General features: G+C 63.9%; 1 protein-coding gene across 8 annotated transcripts; it reads left to right on the top strand.

Moving 5' to 3' along the window:
- The first annotated feature begins 2,124 nt into the window (after window positions 1-2,124).
- On the top strand, window positions 2,125-14,741 carry MKNK2 (MAPK interacting serine/threonine kinase 2). Of its 8 annotated transcripts, none has more exons than XR_010073903.1 (15): window positions 2,135-2,638; window positions 4,766-4,847; window positions 5,006-5,107; window positions 5,261-5,358; window positions 6,313-6,392; window positions 6,887-6,960; window positions 7,043-7,147; window positions 7,471-7,526; window positions 7,806-7,901; window positions 9,941-10,135; window positions 10,250-10,414; window positions 10,516-10,559; window positions 10,845-11,575; window positions 11,892-11,951; window positions 14,422-14,741. XR_010073903.1 is itself a non-coding variant. In XM_063357729.1 (14 exons), the coding sequence occupies exons 2-14, from the start codon at window positions 2,591-2,593 to the stop codon at window positions 11,110-11,112; spliced, it is 1,413 nt and encodes a 470-aa protein (XP_063213799.1). In that variant the 5' UTR covers window positions 2,135-2,310; window positions 2,403-2,590; the 3' UTR covers window positions 11,113-14,741. The 8 variants fall into 8 exon arrangements, 3 of the variants coding, with proteins under 3 accessions (XP_063213800.1, XP_063213799.1, XP_063213798.1); XR_010073902.1 differs by having other exon boundaries at window positions 11,855-11,951; XR_010073901.1 differs by having other exon boundaries at window positions 11,892-14,741.
- The last annotated feature ends 716 nt before the right edge of the window (window positions 14,742-15,457 follow it).

The following is a 15,457-nucleotide window of genomic DNA, read 5'->3' as shown; positions in this document are numbered from 1 at the left end:
CCCAGCTGTCCCCGCCGCGCCGGGCACCCCTGGGTGGCCCCCCGGGCTGTGGGTGCAGGCGCTGCTGCCCTGTCATTACCGGCTGGGTGACCTACATGGCAGCGTGCGCAATTTTGGAGGCATGTGACTCTGCTGCCGCAGCCTGAGTCGTCCGACGGGTGCCAGCGGCCAGCGCGCCCCGTGGCACTGTCCCTGTCCCCTGTCCCTCCTCTTACCCTGGGAGCCAGAACCCTGAAAATCCCCCCTGTCCTGCAGCACCGCGTCTGCCCCCCCCACGCCAGCCTGGTCTAATTGGGGAGCCCTAGTTAGCAGCACTAATACAGAAAGGGCCCGGGTGTCTGGTTTTTCCAGGTTGAAAGCAGGAGCGGGCACCAGGGCCTGGGAAAAGCAGGAATTTTGGCAGATTTGAGGGGGCCTAAGGCAGATATGGGGTTGGCCAGGCCCCCACCACGGTGGCCTCACACCAGGATAGCAGTGGTGGCTTTGGGGGGGGCTGCAAATTCCGCAGCAAAACGTTCCCAAACAGCGGGGGGAGGAGGAGAAGGGGGGGCAGAGGGTGGCGGTGAGGCCAAGGGGCTGCGTGGCTGGGGGGGGGGGTGTCTGACGTGGGGCGCCCCGGGGACGGCGGCTGCAGCGAAACGGGGGTGGGGGGTGGTGGGGGGGGTGGCCCGCTGGGTGCGCAATGGCGGCAGTGGCGAGCAGCCAATGCGCAGCGCGGCCGGTGAAGTCATGCACCGCGGTGCCGCAGCCATTGGCCCCAGTGCTGCCGCTCGGCGCAACGAGCACGTCTGTTCTCAGCCCAGGCTGGCGTCACGCGAGGCGGGGGGTGTCGGGGGAGGGGGGAGAACAACGGACACCCACACGGTGACGGCCTCCCATGGTGCCACCAAGCCTGGACTGGGGGTCTTGCTCCCGAATCCCCCTCCCTCACCCCCCAATACTGACCGCATGCAGCAGGGCCTCGGTGGCCTGCAGGGACAGAGGGACATGACCCCGTGCCCTGTCCCCCCCCGCCTTGGCGCAGGCCTGGCTGCGGGGCTGAGCACTGCCCTGCTTGTGGCATGTGTGGGCTGGGGGCAGGTCAGGGCTGGCCCCCACCCCCCCGCCCTGAGCCTTGGGGCCACAGAAAGTGCACACGGAGCCGGAGTGTCCGTGTCCCCGGGTGCAGGGGGAGACCCCCAAAGGGGTGTCGCTGGCCCTGGGGGGGTGGCAGGACCCCAAGGGCTGTCCCTGTCCCCGGGTGCAGTATAAGGTGCCCGGGGGTGTCCCGCTCCCTGTGCTTGGTGTGTGTCCTTGTCCCCTGGCGTGGGGAGGGCTGTCTCCGTCTCGGGGTGTGGTGCAGGGGGGTGCCCCTGCTTGTGGATGCAGTGCAGGGGACGGTGCCTGTGTCTTGGGGTGCAGTGGGGGGGGGGGGGACTTGGGGTGTCCCTGTCTCTGGGTGCAGTATAGGTTGCCCAGGAGTGTCCCTGTCCCTGTGACTGGGTAGTGGGGTGTGCCTCAGGGGGGGACCCTTGTCCCCTGGTGCAGTGCAGGGGGGTCTGAGGGGTGTCCCTGTCTCGGGGTGCAGTGCGGGGGGGGGGGGGGAGACCGGGGGTGTCCCTGTCTCTGGCTGCAGTGCAGAGGGTTGTCCAGGGGGGTGTCCCTGTCCCTGACTGCAGCACAGGGGGATGCCCGGCAGTGGGGGTGCGGGGGGCCCCGCGGGGGGGCGGGGCGTCCCCGTCCACAGCTGCAGCGCAGGAGGGTGCCCGGGGGGGGGATGGGGGGTGGTGTGTGTGTGTCCAGGTCCCCGGAGCAGCAGAGAGGGGTGCCCCGGTGCAGGGGGGCGGTGCCCGGCAGGGTCGTTCGTGTCCCTGTGGGTGCCGGGCGGGGTGTTTGTGTCCCCGGTGCAGTATGGGGGTGTCCCCGGTGGGGGTGTCGGTGTCCCCCACGGGTGCCGGGGGGGTTGTTTGTGTCCCCGGAGGGGGCTCCGGGGGCGTGCGTTTGTGTCCCCAGTGCAGCGGGCGGGGGGTGTTGACGTCCCCGGTGGGTGCAGGGGGTGTGTTTGTGTCCCCGGGGCGGGAGGGGGTGTCGGTGTCCCCGGGGGGTGCCGGGGGAGGGTGTCCCCGTCCCGGAGCGCAGGGCGGGGGGTGTCCGGGGCGGCGACAGGCGGGGGCGGTGCGGGGCGGGCCGGGCCGGTCCCCGGCGCTATAAAGGTTCCGGGGGCGGCAGCAGCGCGTCCCCTCCCGGCGGCGGCGGCGCGGAGCGGAGCGGAGCGGGCGGCGGTGCGGGCTGCGGTACCACCAGCAGCGGCGGCTTTGCGGGGCCGCGCCGGTGAGCGCCGCCGGGGCGGGGGGACGGGGCCGCGGACTCCGTGCGGGGCCGCAGCCGTCTGACACCCCATCCCCCCGCAACTCTCCCCGCAGGTTTCGGCCACCCCCCGGACTCCCCTCCGGCTCTGCCCGTCCCTCCGCCTCCCTCTTCCCGCCCTCCCCCCCCCCGCCCCGTTTAGTTTTGTTTTTTTTTTTTTTTTATCGCCTCCCCCGCCTCCCATTTCTCCCAGCAACACCGCCCCCCCCCGCTCCGCGCCCCCCCCCCCGCCCCCCGCAGCAAGATGGTGCAGAAGAAATCAGAGATCCCGGGTTTCCACCGCTCCTTCAAGGTAAGGGGCTGCTCCCCTCCCTGGGGATGTTCCGGGGGGGGGAGCTCGGGGGATGCTTCGGGGAGACTCCGGGGGGGTGCGGGCAGGGCCGGTGCGGGCCCGCGGCGACCGGATCCTGCGCTCTGCAGCGCTCAGCGCCACATCCCCTGCTTTTGGGGGGGGGGGGGGTTGGGAGAAAGGGGACAGAACCGCTCCTGCCCGCCGCACCCCCCACCCCTTCTCGACACTCCCCCCGAAGGAGGGAAGCACCGGGGCGGTGCCACCCGAAGCGGGCAGCGGGACCCCCCTGTTCTCCACCCCACCCCCCGGGGTCGGGGTGCTCCCGGGGGTCGGCTCCGCAGCCCCCCCCCCCCCACCCCAGCCCGGCCCTGGGTGGGCGCTGGGGTGCTGCATCCAGGCTCCGCTCACCCTGCGGCTCCCACGGGGATCCCCCGTGGGGTGGGGGTGGCTGCACCCCAAATCTGCGAGCAGGGTGCTGGGCCGCAGCCGGGGGGTTCGGGGGGGGTTGCAGGGGCTCAGGACCTGTTGTGCAAACATCTTGTGCGAGGGCCGGATCCGGGCACACACGTTCTCAGGCCCCCCAGGGGTGGCCAGGACACCCTCAGCCCTGTCACACCGCGTCTCTCCTGGCCGCTGTCGTGCTCCGTGGGGGGTGGGGGGGGTGGGGGCCCGATCCTGCCGGGTCCCACTCCCCTCAATGCCGGCTCTTGTCCCGCCTGCGGCACAGTGGCTTCGTGGGATCTTTGTTTAGTTTGGCTCCCGGTGCTCTGAGGGATGCTGGGAGCTCACCCGAAACCTGCCCGGCTTATTTTAGCTGACACCTAATCCTGTTTTTAAGGCTTTTGGCTGGGGTTTGGCTCCCTCCCCGCCCCGCCTCCCCCCGGGTAGCTGGGGACTGGGGACACGGGGACACCTCGGATGTGCTGATGGAGCCAGTGCGCAGCGTCCGCCCCGCACTTCCCATCCCCCAAAGCTTTTGTGTGTCGGTGCTGCGGCAGCTGGCAGGGCCCCCCGTGTCCCCCCCCCCCGGGAGGCCTCATCCTGCCCCCGGTGCAGGGACACGGGCCAGAGCTGCTCATCCCAGGAAAGCGGCCACCCTGACACAGGGCCTTGGCCCCTGGCCGGGGTGGGCGGGTGGGGGGCTGGCAGCTGAAGGGCGACGCTGCAAATTCAGATTATTTTTTTGCGGGGAGGAAGCTGGCAAAACGCTGTGCAGGTTTGGCCCCAGAGGTCTGGAGTGGTGCTTGGGGTGGGGAGGGGGGGGCGTGGAGCGGGTGTGACCCTGGGGACCTCTCCACCCCCCCCACTTCTCCCCCCAACCCCCGCCAAGGCTGCCCTGGCAGTAAACAGGCGTTTTCTGGCGGCGGTGGCTGGGGTTTGGTGTTCTTGCGCGGGGGCTGGCAGCTGGCCGGGGCACCGGGGCGGGTTTGGGAATGCCGCTGGGAGCTGCCACCTCCACCCAAGCAGATTTCGTAACCCTGCAGAGGATGGGGCCCTTTCGCCTCCCTGGCCAGGCACCCCGGTGCTGCCCCGTCCCACGGTGGGGGGCAGAGGGTTCCCGTGTCCCCTTTGGGGTGCTGAGACTGGAGCCAGCGGGGTTTGGGGTGGGGGTGGCAGCGTTTCCTGTGCCCTTCCCCAGTCTGGGGCGTAGGGAGGAGTTGAGGTAGGGCCTGGTCCTGCCAGGTCGCAGGTGTCCCACAGCCCAGGGGGCACAACAGTCACCGGAGCAGGGCTAAGCAGGCCCACTGTGACCTTGTGGGGAGCCAGGAGGACACGGCACCATGACTCTGGAGCCCGTCCTGCCCCGTGGCTTTTCTTCCTCCCCCGTCACTGTAGCTCAGGTCTGGGTAGAGATTTGGGGTTGGGTCAGGTCGGTGCGGGTGGCCCCAGCCCCTCTCATCATCCCTGGGGCAGCTGGCATGGAGGCATGACCCAGCAGCACCATCCCCATCAGGAGATGTGGTCAAACCCTTCTTCTTCTTCCCATGGCTCTCCCTGGGACTTCGCCAGGTCCCTCCTGCAGCAGCACCGTGTCCCGCACTGGTGGGGTGGGTGGGCTCTGTGCTGGGCAGCCGGCAGCAGCTGATCTGGTGGCTGCCACCTCACTCTGGTTCTTGGCCCCCACAGGGACAAAACCCCTTTGACCTGGAGTTTGACCAGTCCAACCACCTGGAGCCCGTCTTCAACTTCGAGTGCCCGTCCCGACCCGGTGAGCTGCGGGTGCCTCCCGCAGGGCTGCATCCCGGGGGGGGTCCTCCCATCCTCATCCCCGGGATGGCGGCCCTTTGCACTCCCCCGGGGTGGCGATGCTGGGGGAGCATGGGGCAGACAGGGGTGACTCACCCTGGTGGCTTTGCTCCGGCGCAGACATGCCTTCAAGTCAACCCATCGATATCCCTGATGCCAAGAAAAGGAACAAGAAAAAGAAGCGCTGCAGAGCCACTGACAGCTTCTCCGGCAGGTTTGAAGGTGAGCAGGGCTGCCAGGGGTCCCCCCCCAACCTGGGGCAGGGCTGGGGCCCTCCTGACATCCCCAGGCTTGGGGACAGCCCAGGGAGAGGGATGGCCGTGGCGTCCCACGCTGTGGTGGGGCCAGCGGCTCAGTCGACCTCTCCCCTGCCAGATGTTTACCAGCTGCAGGAGGAGGTGCTGGGAGAAGGGGCCCATGCCAGAGTCCAGTCCTGCGTTAACCTCATCACCAACAAGGAGTACGCGGTGAAGGTAAAGCTCTGCTGCTCAGGGCTGCAGACCCGGCTCCCTCCACCTCCTGCCTCAGTTTCCCTTTCCACCCTCCGCATTTCGGGCTCTCCTGTGACTGTGCAGCGCTGGCACAGGATGACAGTTTCCTGTGCTGGAGGGGAAGGAGAGGGGACAGGAGTGCGGCAGGATGGGGCTGTGCAGGTGGCACACTGTGCTCTGCCACCACCTGTCTCCGGGGTCCTTGGTCAACCCGCTTAGCCACGCTCCTCTGCCTGTAAATTAGAGCAGTCGGGAGATTAAATTAACACTTGCGACGTGTCTGGGGACTTGGGGCAAGCAGGGGCATGTGGTGCCAGCAGGGTGGCCAGTTCCGCTCACCCTGGGAGGGCCTCCATGCCCCTGTGAGCATGGGGGCACTGGAGGGGGTTGGGAGGAGCCGGCTGCTTTTGGGGTCAGGGGTGGTGGTCCCACAGCCCCGCGCCCTGCCGGCTCCTGGCCGCAGCACAAAGGGGCTGGGACGGGCCCCATGGCCAAATGTTGGCTTCCCCCATCACCCCGGGGGGGCTTTGGGGGGAAACTGAGGCAGGAGGGAGGGCTGCACGGCAGTAGGGTGCACTGTGTGCCCCAAAGGGCCGGGGGCAGCATCCTGCTCTCCCCTCTGGGTGGGGACCCCCTGCGCATGCTGTGGCCCATCTACCCATCACCCGCCATGCCAGCGCCCTTCTCGGCTGCCAGGGCTCGGGTGTCACATGGACCTCGCCTTGGCCGAGGCCCCAGGAGGGAGCGGCTTGGCACCGCCGCCAGGAACAGCCTGTTCTGCTGCCTTAACCCCTTCGGGAACCCCCTGCCTGCCTCTGCCCGGACCTGGGGGTCCTCAGCCACCGGCAGGGTGGGGGTACAGCAGCTGCCAGCTGTGTGTGTCCCCCACCCCGATACTGGTGCCTCGCCCTGAGCCTCCCCCCATTTTCATTTCAGATCATCGAGAAGCGCCTGGGACACATCCGTAGCAGGGTCTTCCGCGAGGTGGAGATGCTGTATCAGTGCCAGGGACACAGGTACCACGGGGCAGCCATCGTGTCCCTGTCCCCCCCACCCCCAGTGACTGTGGGGAGTAGGCTGAGAACGGGCTGACGCTCGAGACACCCGTGGGCTGCAGCCAGGCAGCCCTCCCCTTGGCCTCGCCCCGTTAAACGGTTTGTCATGACAACGGGGGCCATGGCGGCCAAGTTGGAGCAGTGCCGAGCGGGGGGGCCGAGCCGTGGCGGCGGCGTTTGCCATCAGCGCTGCGGAGCGGGGCCGTTTCTGGCGAGGGGCGAGCGAGCCAGGAGGAGGGTCTGCGAGCAATTAGGGAGCAGAGCCGGGCGCTGACAGTCCCGCTCCCCCCTGGAATGCAGCCGGGGGGCCCCCGGCCGTGTGGTTTCAATCACTGGAAACCTAATTTTCCTGTCCCATATCCCGCCCCCCCTGGGGGGTGTGGGGGGCTGCAGGGAGCAGGAGGACCCCAGGAGGTTTTTGGGGGGATGCTGGGCTGATGCTGGTGTCCCTGCAGGAACGTCCTGGAGCTGATTGAGTTCTTCGAGGAGGAGGAGAGGTTTTACCTGGTGTTTGAGAAGATGCGAGGGGGTGAGTGCGGTGCTGGGGCGGGGGGAGCTGGGGGGATGGGAGCCCCCCACGAGCCCCACACTCACTTCTCACCTGGCCACAGGCTCCATCCTGACCCACATCCACCGGAGACGCCACTTCAACGAGCTGGAGGCCAGCGTGGTGGTGCAGGATATTGCCAGTGCCCTGCACTTTTTGCACAATAAAGGTGAGCTGGGACGCCCCGGGTGGGTGCTGCTGTGCTCTCCCCCAGTGGGTGCTGCCTCCCCGCGTCCTCCTGTCTCGGGGACAGTCCCGGCCCCGGCTGTGCAGGATCAGGCCCAGCCGCATCGTGAGGCTTCGCGTGGTGCGGAGCTGGTTCCTCCAGTTTGGCCGGGACTCGGGGCCAGCAGCAATTTTTTGCCCTTCGCCACGACGCAGGCGGTGATTTGGGGTGGGGAGGGAGGGGTCTGTGAGCCACCCCCAGACATCTTGCCGTGGAGGGGGGCATTTTTTGCCCTTATTGTCTCTTCTTCTCCCCCCCTCTCCCAGGAATCGCACACAGGGATCTAAAACCAGAAAATATTCTGTGCGAGAGCCCGGACCAGGTGAACCAGGGGCAGCTGGGGTGGGGGTATAGGGGGGGCGGGGGGGGGAGGTACAAGGGGGTGCTGCCCGGGGTGGGGGGTGCAGCGTAGGGGTGTTGCCCGGGGGGGAGGCACAGGACACCCCCCCCCCCGACGGGGTGGTGTGAAGCATGATACAACCAGGTGTTACAAGCATCGGGGGTGCAAAAGCAAGGCTGCGGGTCCCCAGGGGGCTGCTGGGGGGGGGGGGTGTGTGTCACTGACCACTCCTTTTACCCCGCCCCCCCCACACGCCCCCAGGTCTCCCCAGTGAAGATCTGCGACTTCGACCTGGGAAGCGGCATCAAACTCAACGGCGATTGCTCCCCCATTTCCACCCCGGAGCTGCTCACCCCCGTAAGCGTGGGAACCTTGGGGATGGGGGAGGGAACTGTTCTTGGGGGGGGCGGGGGGGGGGGCTGGCAATGGGGGGCCCTCCCCCCACTGCCCTATAGTCTTTGGAGGCCAGGTCTGCATGAGGAACCCCCCTCCGCCCCTTGCTGCTGTGGCTGATGGGGGAGTGTGTGTGTGTGTGTGTGTCCCCGCCGCGGCGGCGGGCGAGATGCGGTTACATAAGGTGGGGGGGCGGGGGGGCTGGCGCAGAGCCCGGGCTGCCTGAGCCTTAGCAACAGCCGGCCCCGGCAGAGGCGGCTGCGCGGAGGCTGGCGCTCGTGGGGAGAAGTGGGTCAGGCAAGGGGGGGGCCCCTGATCTAACACACACCCCACCCCCCCAGTGGTGGGTGAGAGGGAGCTGCGGCCTCCCCGCTGTGGGGTGCTGCTCGCAGACCTCACAGGGTGGACACCCTGAAATCTTCTGGGGGGACCCCCGTGTTGCCAGGAGCCACCCCACTTTCTGGGGGGGGATGCTGAGTGTGGGCCCCCCCCTAAATCATGGAAAGCCCCACTCCACTTATCGCAAGCAACAGCCCCCCCTGCCCCTGCAGGGTGTTGCCCTGCACCCCGGTGTTTTTGGGGTGCTCACGTGCAGGGAAGGACATAGCCCGTCCAATGTGGGGTGCACAAGGGTGGGGGGTGGCAAAATACCCCAGCCCCCCTGTTCCTCTGCATTTACCCTCTTCCTGGGGCAGGGGCTGATTTACTGAGGTGTCCTGAGTTTCCCCAGTCTCAGCAATGGGGGTGGGCTGCCCTGTTCCTGCAGGGTTAAAGGTGGTTGGGGTTTATTTTTTTTTTTAATTTTTTTTTTTGTCCTGCGGTGGCATCAGCTGCTGGGGCTGACGAGGACTCTCGTTAGGAGGCCTCTCGTTATGTTACGGGGTGATTATCTGCTGGCTGCAGCTTTTTCTCTCCCCTGGTCACGAGGCCCGTGTGGGCTGCGGGTCACGTGCGCTGGAAAGCCCCAGAGTCCTGGGAGCGCTGGGGGAACGGCCCCAGCCTCGCCTTGCATCACTCTGAACTCCTCCTCCGTGGCCGGATCCTGCGCCTGCTCCGGCGGCCCTGCCCGCCGCAGGCAGGGAGCAGGCAGGGCCCCACCGCCCGCCTGCGGCGCTCTGCGGCTGCTGCTGGGCCATGGGACTGAGCCGGTTGGGTGGTGCTGGCGGTGCTGCGGAGCGTGGGTCCGGCCTCGCCGGGTGCTCTGCCCCGGGAGGGGGTTGCACCCCTTCAGGCTTTTTTCTTTTTGGGGGGGTGGCAGCCCCTCCCAGAGTTCGGTGACCCCTGGAGTAGCAGGTTTGTGGGATCCCCTGTGTGTGGTGGGGCTCAGTGAGAAACCCAGCAGGGGTGGTCTGCCCTGCCGGGAGCAAACCTGGGGAGCAGCCGGGTCTGCACCCTCACTCCTGCCTGCACGTGGGGACCCCCAACAGCAGAAGGACACGGAGCTGTTGGAGCGGGGCCAGAGGAGGCCCCGGAGATGCTGGGAGGGCTGGAGCCCCTCTGCTGGGAGGACAGGCTGAGAGAGCTGGGGGGGTTCAGCCTGGAGAAGAGAAGGCTCCGCGGAGACCTTCCAGCCCCTGCCAGTCCCTAAAGGGGCTCCAGGAAAGCTGGGGAGGGACTCTGGAGCAGGGAGGGGAGCCACGGGACGAGGGGGAAGGGTTTGAAACTGGAAGAGGGGGGATTGAGATGAGATGTGAGGCAGAAATTGTTTGCTGTGAGGGGGGTGAGCCCCTGGCCCAGGTTGCCCAGAGAAGCTGTGGCTGCCCCATCCCTGGAGGGGTTCAAGGCCAGGTTGGCCGGGGCTTGGAGCAACCTGGGCTGGTGGGAGGTGTCCCTGCCCAGGGCAGGGGGTGGCACTGGGTGGGCTTTAAGGTCCCTTCCCACCCAAACCAGTCTGTGATTTCAGGGGGTGCAGGCCCCCCCAGCCAGCACAGCTGTGTCCCATTGGTCCCCTGTCCCTTGAGCCCCCCATGCCAGGGCTCACCCACCCCCACCTCTCTCCACAGTGCGGCTCCGCTGAGTACATGGCCCCAGAGGTGGTGGAAGCCTTCAACGAGGAGGCATCCATCTATGACAAGCGCTGCGACCTGTGGAGCCTGGGCGTCATCCTGTACATCATGCTGAGCGGGTACCCCCCCTTCGTGGGCCACTGCGGCTCTGACTGTGGCTGGGACCGGGGCGAGGCATGTCACACCTGCCAGGTGCGCGGGGGGACCCCGGCGTCGCTGAAACCCGCCGCTGATTTGGCAGCACCGCTCCCGGCTCAGCCCCCTTTTTTTTTTTTTTTGTTTTTCTTTCCCATCCTCCCACCCCAGAACATGCTCTTTGAGAGCATCCAGGAGGGGAAGTACGAGTTTCCCGACAAGGACTGGGCGCACATCTCCTTCGGAGCCAAAGACCTCATTTCCAAGCTGCTGGTGAGAGATGCCAAGAAGCGACTCAGCGCAGCCCAGGTCCTGGAGCACCCCTGGGTGCAGGGGGTGAGTGCTGTGCCCCCCCCCGACTCCGCTCCCCAAAGCCAGGGTGGGGGACACCCCCCGCCGTGGGCTGCCCATCTCTGACCGCCCGCATTTTGTTGCAGTGCGCCCCAGACAATACCCTGCCGACCCCCATCATCCTGCAGAGGTGAGTGTGGGTGGCCCTGGGATGTGGGAAGGGCGGGGGGGGGGGGCGTCAACATGTCCCAGCCCCACCCCACCCCCCAAATCCTGGCCTCAGTGGGCTGCTCTCTGCTGCAGCTCTTGCTGTCTGGGCAGCGGTTGCAGCACGTGATACGGGTTCAAGCCGTGGTTTGGTGCCTGACGGGTCTGGCGTGGTGTGCACGCAAGGAGGGACGCCCCGATATTTGACCCCCACCTTCCTCCTGCCGCCCGCCTCACTTCCCACCCTGAGCCTCTGCCTCCCCCGCAGGAACAGCAGTGCCAAAGAGCTCACCTCCTTCGCCGCTGAGGCCATCGCTGTCAACCGCCAGCTGACACGGCATGACGAGGACGAGGAGGAGGAGGCGGAGGAGGAAGCACGACCCATCATCATCAAAGCTACCTCACGGGCCATGCAGCTCTCCCCCCCCTCCGAGTCCAAGCTGGCCAAGCGGCGGCAGAAGAGCAGCCTGGCCAAGGCGGTGGCTGCCGGGCAGCACCTGGTGGCCCCACTGGTCCTGGTGGCCGACCAAGCCTGAGCTGTGCCCCTCGGACCTGCTGTACCCTGTGTCCCTCTTCTTCCTTCTTTCTTTCTTCCCCGCGCCCTGCCCCCCCCACCACCCAAAACCCCACCGTTTCTGGCTAGTGACAAGATCAGGACTCATCCCTGTGGCTGGTTTCCAAGGTTTTGCTGATCTTGTAGGTCTGGGGGTGGGAGGGTTTGTTTAAGATCTTTCTTTTTTTTAAGGTATTAAATCAAGCGTGAGGTTGCTTCACCCAGGGCACACTCAAGAACATCTGACAGACACACGGACTTTTGTTTCCCGACTCTTGGTTTCTCCTCTGACATTTTTTCCCCCCTCCCGGACACCAAAGGACTCTTTGTATCCGCGGCTGCTTTGACGATTTCAGCTCATTTCATACTGTGAACAAAAGACCCTCGGTCGCGTTTTCAACAACGGGAGTCACGTTTTAACCTCGTCCCTCCCCTCGGAGCTGCAGGTCTTTCTCCGATGTTGGGGTAGATCCCACAACCCCCTCCCTCCCAGGGGCCCAAGAGGCACCTACTGGGTGCGGGGAGCCCCTCCGTCCCATGCTCGGGGATGTCCCCGGCTGCGCTTTGTGGGGACGCAGTGGGCATTGTGCAGGGAACCGCTTGGGCTGGGGAGATGGTGCCAGCGAGGGAGCAGTGCCCTGTCCCACCGAACCACCCTCTCTCCTCGGCAGCCCGTTTCCAGAATAAGCTATTCACCCCCTTTTTTTTTTTTTTTCTTTTTTTAGTTGTTCATTTTAAACTGCTAGCTGTGCTTCTCTACAGGGCACGGAGAAATGTCTTCCTTTCCTCCCATGCTCCTGCCAGCAGCTCCCTGGGTGCAAGGTCAGAGCCGGGGGCGGGGGGGGGGGAACGACACACGGGACGGGACACATGCATGGGTGTCTGGGGCTGTGCTCTTGCGCCGGGTCGGGTGTTGCACCCCTGTTTTCAGAGGGGCTGCTCGCCAGTGGCTCTGCCGTCGTGGAGGCCCAAGAGGAGGTTGAGGTCTACAGGGTGGCCGGAGCAGCTAAAAAAATCCCCACAAAACCCCTCTGGGAATAGCAGGGAAAGCGAAGGACACCCCCTTAAAAAGTGTTGGGACCTGGCGCAGGGCAATGTGACCTGGCATGGCCTCGGGCTGGCCCCAAGGCTGCTGTGGCAGAGGGTCTGGGGACAGGGAGGGTGCCAAGGGATGCCAGTGGGCAAGTGGCCGGGCTGGCGGCAGCCCCGGTGCAGGAGAGCAGCCCAGGATGTGGGGCTGGAGGGTTTGGGGCCTGGGCAGCAGCGCCCGGTCAGTGCAGGGCTGACGGGGGAGAGCCGGGCGTGTGTGTTCACGCGTGTGCATGTGTGTTCTTGCGTGTGCATCCATCTTCATGTGTGTTCATGCGTGATGTTGCCCTTTCCTCGGAGCTTGCTTCAGGGAAGGGAGAGAATGCGCGTAGGGAAAGGACTCGGAATGCTGGATTGGGACGAGGCCCTTGTTTGGGTTCTGCCGTGCAGGGCTGGATCTGTCCGGGTGAGCAGTGCCTGTGCTGGGTCTCCAGCTCCTCCAAACACCCCCTGCCCCACACACCAAACCGCCGCTCCCCACCATTGGGTGCTGCCGAGCTGCGCCCATTGCCCTCCCTGCGTCTCCCAGGCCAGTGCAGTGGGAGGGAGGGTGCCCCCTCCGTTAGCCGTCTCCTCTCCCTTCCAAAACTCAATGCTTTGGGCTTTATATTTTTGCAAAGCAGCCTCGGCCAGTCGCATGTGCAGGGGAAGGCTTTGGGAGCTTCTTAGAGCTGGGGAAGAGACTTCCCCGGGTCTTCAGCTGAAGAGAGTCCCTGTCTCGGGGCGGGGGGAGTTCTCATTTTTATTTTAAGACTGCTGACAGCAATACTATGCAATATATGTTGGGGTTTTTTGTTTCAGGGAGGTGTGTGTGAGTTATCTCGGGAGACGATGATCTCGGGTGTTGATGGAGTTTGGGGCAGGGACTGTCTTTTCTTGCCCCCCCCTCCAGGGAGGGCAGGTATCCCCCCCCCCGCCCACAACCACCTTGCACTTGAGATCTTCCCTCTCCCCCGGTGCCCCCAGTCCCACTGCACAGTGTAGGGAGGAGTGGGGTGGTGGCGAGGGGAGGCCCCCCCCCCCAGACCCCACAGGCACTGGGATACCCGGGAGAGGCCTCCTTTAAAGGAAAAAAAAAAAAAATCCATCTTGATTGTACATTGTTACTTTTTATAGCTTATTTTGTTTTATCAGTTGTAGATAATTCCTTGTTGTCTTATATTAAGAAATACTTGAATGATGTACAGTACGCGATGCCTTGAGCTGGTATTGTGAAAGCTATTGTTAATGCTGCACGCCGCAGCCTTTTTTTTTGGTTTTTTTTTTTTTTTTTAAAGAAAAAAAAATTTGTGGGAAGGGGCTGGCGGGGGGCTGTCTCTGAAATTTTTTTTGTTCCCCCTGTGCTTTTATTGGCAAACTGAGTTTCCCTCCTCTTCCCACGCATAAGACCTATCCCATATCTACGCGTACACACACACACACACACACACACACTCTCCTGATGGCTGGCTCAGGGCCTGGGCCACCTGCGCTGTGCAGGAGCTCGTCCCCATGGTTGTCCTCGTCCGGGGATGCCGGCGGGTGCTGCGGGTGTTTGCATGGAGGGGATGGACCTGCCAGGGGCAGGCGCGGTGGGGGGTGAAGCATCCGAGCTCTTTGCAGGTTGCTCAGCCCAGGTTTGGCTTTGCATTTTGGTTTGGGGGTTCCCCTCGAGGGGGCGGGACCCATGTCACTGGGGTGGCGACCCCCCCCAGCAGCTGTGGTGTGTGCGTGGCAGGGGCCCTGTGTTTAGAGAGCGTCCTTAAATGCCTTTAGAGCCGGGGGATCAACTCTGAAACGCCTCTAGTCCTCACTCGTGGTGGTGTTGGGCACCCCTGGGTGCCTCGGCAGCGTGGGGCCGGCACCGCAGCGGGCCGGCTGGGGAGATGCTCGTGCTGGGGCTGGACGTCCCCTCCCCACTGCCAGCGCCTCTCCCGGGGTGGTTTTCCAGACAGATGCTCCCCGACCTGGGCTCCAGCACCAGCGAACCCCTCTCGCCAACACCCTTCTGCCTCCTCTTCCTCTTTCAAAGCCTTTCCTCCACTATAGAGCATCTGTCTTGGAAATCAACTTTGAAAAGTTGGGTTTTTTTTATTTTAAGCTGGAAATTTTAAGCGTTTTGGCTTCCTCTCCTTCCCCCCTGCCCTTCCTTCAGCTGACTAACTCGACTTAGAACTGGTTAGAAACGTTTACTGTGAAGCTAACTCTTTTTTTATCAAAACAGGAGAAACTTTCTCCTCTTTACAACTGATGAAGACTGCCAAAGCTGGTTTGACAAGAGTCACGTTAACACGCTGTTGGTTTGTACAATGGCAGTCTCCACTCGGGGGCTGGCTGGAAAGTAAAAATGAAAATGGGGAAAAAAAAAAAAAAACTGACAAAAAAAGGAAAAAAAAAAAAAACAACAACACAAAAACAAGCACTTTACTGTATGTACCAGGTGAACTGATACAGCTGAATTGAAGTTTTCCTTTATAACAATTGTTGATGCCAGAATTTTGTATTCTGTTTTGTAAGAATTTAATAAAAATGCATTGAGACCTATGTGGCTGGGGGCCGGGACTGGGGGGAGGGAAGTGAATTCCCCCAGGGCTCAATCCAAGGGCTTTTCCATGGTTGTCCTTCCCAGTCTCCACCAGCTCCTTCGCAGCTTGGTGCTGGTCCCAAGGGGTCTGGGAGGGCGGCCGGGGCCTGGGCTGGAGCTGCGGGGTTGGGATGCCAGGATTAGGGGCTGGCAGCAGCTCCGGCCCTGACTCACTTTTCCCAGCGGGATGGTGTGATCTGCCCAGTTCCCAAATGGGGGAGGCAGGGTCACGGTGCAGCACCGTGCCCTCTGCCAGCAGCAAACAGCAGCACAGAGGCTGCCCACTGCTGAGACCCCGGCCCGTTTTCCACCCCCCCCCTTATCTGTCAGCTTGTGGAGGGGTGTTGCAGATGGAAATATTATGATTTAGCAGCGATTCAAAATTTATTAATGATTTGAAGGAGATCAAGAGGTTGAATTTTAGCACCACTGAATCATTAACTGATTTACAGAATGATTTAACAAAATAATTGAACGGCGACTTAATTACAGATTTGAAGATGACAAGATTGGCACTGACTGACTATAAGGTGTAGCCCAAATCAATACATACACCTGTGAGCAAAAGCATATAACTCAAGTTAATACATATAAGCAAAAGCTTCTAAGCATGCGCACGTGGGTCTCCAACTGCTGGGATCAAAGATCTCTTAGTAGTGGGTGCCTCTCGCGCCCT

The sequence above is a fragment of the Chroicocephalus ridibundus genome, chromosome 22, assembly GCF_963924245.1.
Source record: "Chroicocephalus ridibundus chromosome 22, bChrRid1.1, whole genome shotgun sequence".
Lineage (NCBI taxonomy): Eukaryota > Metazoa > Chordata > Aves > Charadriiformes > Laridae > Chroicocephalus > Chroicocephalus ridibundus.
The sequence above is the reverse complement of the archived record's forward strand: the minus strand, read 5'-3'. Positions and strand labels throughout refer to the sequence as shown.